Genomic DNA, 5316 nt, shown 5'->3' with positions numbered 1-5316 from the left:
GGCGCAGGCGCCCTTGGGGGCCGCCGTGATGCCCAGCTCCTGCAGGTCCCGCGCGAGGCCGCCCAGCATGTGGTCCAGCGAGGGGTCGCCCCCCGCCGCCGCCGCCCCCGCCGCTGCCGCCCCGGCTCCTCGCCCCGTGGCCGACAGCTGCCGGGAAGGGACGGGCACGGTGACACCGGGCTCCGTGGGGAAAACTGCCCCCCCCCCCTCGTCCCCATCCTGCTGGAGCCAAACTCACCTCGCTCTGCATCTGGCCCAGGTCGGCCAGCAGCTCGTCCAGGTGCCGGGCGGCCGCTGTGGGGGCCGGCGAGGGCCGCAGCGGTTGCGGCGGCGGCACGGGGCTGCTGGGTGAGATGAGGGCACGGCCCAGCGCCCCGGACCCTCAGCATGGTGGGGGGGGAAGGCGGCGCGTTTTCGGGGACCCCCCCCCCTTTCCCCAGCAGCGCCACGGGCATGACGGATGCAACCACCCCCAAACCCAACCCCGGCTTGCCAAATGACTCGGGTTGGGGGGGGCAATGCAGGGGTGCCCCAGCAAGCCGAGGAAGGGGCTTTTGCCCCCCCCACCTCGCCACGGCCACGCTTACCTGTAGACGGTGACCAGATCGGTCCCGGCAGGCTGCGTCCGAGACGCCGGCGGCRCCTGCAAGGCCGAACCYGGGCGTTTGACGCTTTTCCCCGCCRCYGCGGCCCCTCYGGCTGCAGGGGGGSGCCGCTGGGCGCCCCCGCGACCGCGACACCAGCGGCGCGAAGCCTCAGCCCGCGGCGTTACCTTGGGAGCCGCCGAGGCGAGCGGCGGCGGGCCGGGGTGGGCTTGGGCCTCGGCGGGGGCTGCATCCTGTCCGGCGGAGCTTTGCTCCAGTTCGGCCAGCAAAGCGTCTGCGGGGAGAGAGTTGGGTCGGGGTCCTGATGGCCCTGAGCAGCCCCAGCTGGGCCCACACCCCCCCCACCCACCCCAGAGCCCTATTTAAACTCAGCCTGGGGGCTTTTAGGCTCTGCTTGGGTTGTGTTGTGGGGGTGCTGCCTCCAGCCCATCTCCTTGTGCTCCCACTGGGCACCGTGTGGCTGACCTGCCTCATCGCTTGCTGTCCCAGGGGCTGCTGCTGGCCCCTGCTACCATCCTTGGCTCTCCCGGAGCTCATTTCCCACCTCTGGGTGCTCTTTGCGATGTTGCTTTTGGTGACTGTGACCACCTGGACCCCCCGGCTGCCCCCCGAGATGAGCTTCACTTACCCAAATCCTCCATTGCAGATGAGCAGGGCGGTGGCGCGGGGAAGGTGCCCACAGCGGGGACCGGGCTGCGCACGCGCTTTCAGTTCCGCTTCCCCCCCTCGCTTCCTCTGGGGTTTGTGTCGCTCGGGGTTGGGTTTTTTGCGGGTCGCGGGTGCTGATAGGTGACGGCAGCACGTGTGCCGGGAGCGGGGTGTCTCGCGGCAACCCCTGGTTTTGGCCAACAGACCCCCAAAGGCAGGTGCGATGGTGCCCTGGACCAGCACCACGAGGCCTGTTTTGCTTGAAAATCTGCCTGACGGCAGAGAAACCATCACCGGTTTCTCTGCTYGGGCCCATTTGGGAAGACAAACCTGTGGATACCGCGGTTATCCGCGGTACTTCTACCTGTGCCCGGCTGGAAGAGCCGGTGACTCTTATTGCTTTGCTTTTTTAGCGGTGAAACCTCCCGGCATTACGACAGCAGCTGGCAGACGTCGAAACGGCGCCAAGGGACCGAGGAGCAACTCAGGCCTCGCGCGGGCTTTGGGAGAGCGGCACGGAGCTAAGCCCTCTTCCAGCAAGCCGGCGCGCCGAGGCTCGCATCTTGCTACAGACGCAGAACCGAGAGCTACCCCAAAGCCAGGMGGAGGCATCGCTTGCGCTGCTCTGCTGCTGCTAAGCTGAGATAAGGCCCGTCGCTCGAGACGCATCCTATCTGCAAGCAACACCCCGCCTATGGGGGGGTGGGGGGGTTATTTTAGACCTCTCAGTGATTTACTCCCACCCTCGGTGATGAAGACGTGAGCTCCAGTATCAACGAGCATCTGAAGCTGTAAAACTTCCTGTTATAAAATTTCGTGTCGTAAGACGCGAGGCCAAATGCTGCAAACAGCCGAGCCGCGTTCCGAGCCGGGCCGCGCTTCAGCGCGATAGATGAACCACGACGTTTTGAACAACCCCACGCCTCAGCGACGCAGGAGGCATAAATCAAGATAGCTACCCTGCGACTAACCTCCCACGGCAAGGCGCTCTAGTTTGAAATAATATTGACTTTATTTAAGAATAACTGTGAAATCGTTTCATAGCAGAGAGTACAGGTTAACTGCGGCAGAGCAGTTAGTTTGGGAAGTTATGCCGATCAATTTTCCATCTAGACACATCCTTGGAGAGAGGATTTTTTTCATCCACATCTAATAGGATCGGCAGCAGCAGATGTTACTCAAACTCTCACTGAGATCTCTTTCTTGAGAAGGGAGGGAAATGTTTTCATCGAGACAAAATTAACGGATTGACGTGAGGCCGACAAAAAGAAGAGCCAGCCAAGCTGTCTCTGATGAAAACGAGTCTCAGCCGACCGAGGTAACCAACTGCGTAGGAGCTTTGCATATCGCCTTTAGAAAAAAAAAAAAGCTACCGCTCAAAAACCACCCAGCCGTGGCGTCTGCAGGATGCTGCATCAGCAGCCTCTTGCCTTAGTCTGGGAGGGACAGAGCGAATCCCCGGGTGAGTATCTCGAACTTTTTGGGTTCCTGTTTTTTTCAGCTTTTCCGTTGAGGCTGTATTCCTTCTCCCCGYGGCCTGGTATCTCTGCCAAGAGGAATCGGACCGTACGCTGCTCTCCGCAGTTAAGACGGTTTATCGGAGCGTTCTCGGGAGCTGAGGAATGGAAATCTGGATGCACACTTTGGTTTTCGAGTGTGATTTTTCTAGCCATACATAATAACGGTAACGACTTGAAACTCAAAAGGAAGAAAAAAAGGTGGAACGAGTTATCTTGCTAACGGGTATCAGTTTACCAAACACCAGCTAAGTGTGTCGGGCTCTTCAAACTCCCTTTTATTTTTGCTGTCTGTAGAGAAGGGGATGGAGAGCACCTCGTCCCGCTACTGCGGTGGGGCGCCCTTCCCAGAAGGGCACCGCATGCCCTTGAAACCCACGGTGGAAGTGAAAGTCGGCTTGTGGAGCGGCACTTTCCCCTTTCCAGCGCCACCGCGGGGAGCCGAGGAGCAATACGCGGACCTCAGGAAACGCAGCGTGGCCTGCCTTTCCTCGGCTCTTTGTAAAGTCGCTTCCACCTGGTTCCCAAAGAGATWCTCCCCCGTGTGGGGCAAGTTCTCCAGCTTCGTTTGCACCTCCTCGTGGAAGCTGGAGGCCTGCAGCCAAGGTGACCGCCGCGCGTCCACCCTCCGAGGCAGCAGCTCTCGCTGCCGTATTGCCTGCGTTGAAGGCCGCTCGCGCCTGGTGCCTGGCCAAGTCCACGCTCTTGAGAACGATGTTCTGGAGCTCACGCCRCTGAGCCCGGGGGAGAGGTTCTGCTAGCGCCGAAACTTTCTTCCAGAGCTCAACTTGCCCTCTGGCCATGCAGATTTGATAATCCACGACCCGCAGGGCTGCGGCCGCCAACTGGTAAACCCTCCAGCCGAACGAATCCAGGCGTCGYGGCGCCACGCTTGCCGCCGGTCTTCTCCCTCGCCATCGCTGCCTCGACTACCGTGCTCTCGGGYGCAGGTTGGGAGATGTAACCAGCCGCCTCCTCCAGGAGGATGCATTTTTCTCTCAATTTCCTCGGACGCAGGAGGAACGGTGCGGGGTGTCTGCCAGACCTTCTCTACCAGCTTGTCCAAGATAGGGTGCAAGGGCATGGCAACTCTGTTGCAGGAGGGCTTTTGATCCAGATACCGATCGACGAGGCTCCCTGTGGACTCCTGGAATGGAATTAGGTGAAACCCAACCAGTTTAGCCAGTCTTTTCAGGAACTGGGGGAAAGATGGATTTTCTGATGTGGAAGCGTTATCTTGACGGTCTTCCGCTCTGAAACAGCGGCTAAGATCAACCAAATCATCCCCTCCGGAGGAATCGCAGCAAGAGTCATCCTCCCTCAAGGCGACATCCGGCTTCCAGCTGGACGAGTCGCAAGACACGGATGGGGAGGCGGGGTGAGGGGGTGCTGCCTCACAGGGGGGTGGCAGCGGCTGTGCTGGGACCGCTGGCGGAGGGGGGGGAGGGGCATGGGAATGGAGATGACCACTTTGCTTGGTGAGAGGGCTGGCTCTGGGGGTCCGGAGGCGATCCTCGGTTCCAAAAGCATCCCAGCTGTGCTGGGACTCGCCGAAGGATCGGCGGCAAGTTCTGGGGGTGGCTCTCCAGTTCTTGAAGCAGCCTCAGCACCTAAGAGGATGGATCTGGCCAGGTCTGAGAGCATATGTTGCCACTGGGATTCCCCAGATTGGCGTTCTGATCCTGACACTGAGCAGAGCGGGTGGAGTTGCCACTTGGACACCAAACTGCGTGAAGGTGGGGGCCTTGGTGTTGGTGGGCTCAAAGCTTTCGGGTTCTGTTTGGGTCTCGCTTGACAGTGCTGCTTCTGAGGGGGGCACATGTTGTCCGGTACATCGCAAATTTTGCTACGTGGAGGTGACTTGGTTTGCAGAGGGTCCTGCAGCGGGGCCACCCCTCCAGGCATCGCTGGGGGGCAAGGCCGCGTCCCTGGCAAGGGGTGCTGGCTCTCTGCAGGGAAGGCGAGCTCCCGCCTGCGCTTGGCAGCTTTCCCCTTCGCTGCCCCGCCACTCCCCTGCCGAGGGGGCAGGTGCGAGCGCCCGCAGCAGGCAGCGGAGACGCTGCTGGCGAGGCCGCGCCGCGGGAGGAGCCATGGGGGAGCAGGCCTGGCACCCGCACAGGCCGTGCCTCGCCCCCAAGCACAGGACGCAGCACTCGTGCTCATCTGTCACCAAGATCCTCCTGCCACAGGGGCGCTGCTTGGGCCCGCGGGGCGGCCTGGCCCCGTCTGTGGGGCGCCCGGCCCGGTCGGCGTACGAGCAACCGCCCCCGCGCCGCCGCCCCCGACCGCGGCTAAGCTGAGGAGGCAGCCGCTCCCAGCATGCTCCGCGGCCGCTTCCGGCCGGCGCCCGGCGCTTCCGGCCAGCCCCTGGCCCGCCGCCGGGGTGGGGGAGGGGGGAACTACAGCTCCCGGCAGGCGCGGCGCATGCGCGGCGCGGCGCAGCCACAGCGGAAGTGGGGGGGCCGCGGCGCCGAGCCCCGCCCCCTTTGCGCCGGCCGCCATTTTGTCACCGACTTTCACCCGCCGCCCGACGGGGCGTTTTTTTT

General features: G+C 62.5%; 1 protein-coding gene across 1 annotated transcript in view; it reads right to left on the bottom strand.

The window, feature by feature from the left end:
• LPXN (leupaxin) overlaps positions 1 to 1379 on the bottom strand; it is a 3828-nt gene extending 2449 nt beyond the window's left edge. Inside the window, exons 1-5 of the mRNA XM_026055612.1 lie at positions 1234 to 1379; positions 773 to 879; positions 588 to 643; positions 239 to 344; positions 6 to 147 (exon numbers count right to left, since the gene is read on the bottom strand). Coding sequence (XP_025911397.1) covers positions 6 to 147; positions 239 to 344; positions 588 to 643; positions 773 to 879; positions 1234 to 1246 — 424 coding nt within the window. The 5' untranslated portion in view covers positions 1247 to 1379. The remainder of the gene's footprint in view (positions 1 to 5; positions 148 to 238; positions 345 to 587; positions 644 to 772; positions 880 to 1233) is intronic.
• Between the last annotated feature and the right edge of the window lie 3937 nt (positions 1380 to 5316).

This window comes from Apteryx rowi, unplaced genomic scaffold (assembly GCF_003343035.1).
Source record: "Apteryx rowi isolate R43461 unplaced genomic scaffold, aptRow1 scaffold_1241, whole genome shotgun sequence".
Classification (NCBI taxonomy): domain Eukaryota; kingdom Metazoa; phylum Chordata; class Aves; order Apterygiformes; family Apterygidae; genus Apteryx; species Apteryx rowi.
This window is presented reverse-complemented; position numbering and strand designations above follow the sequence as displayed.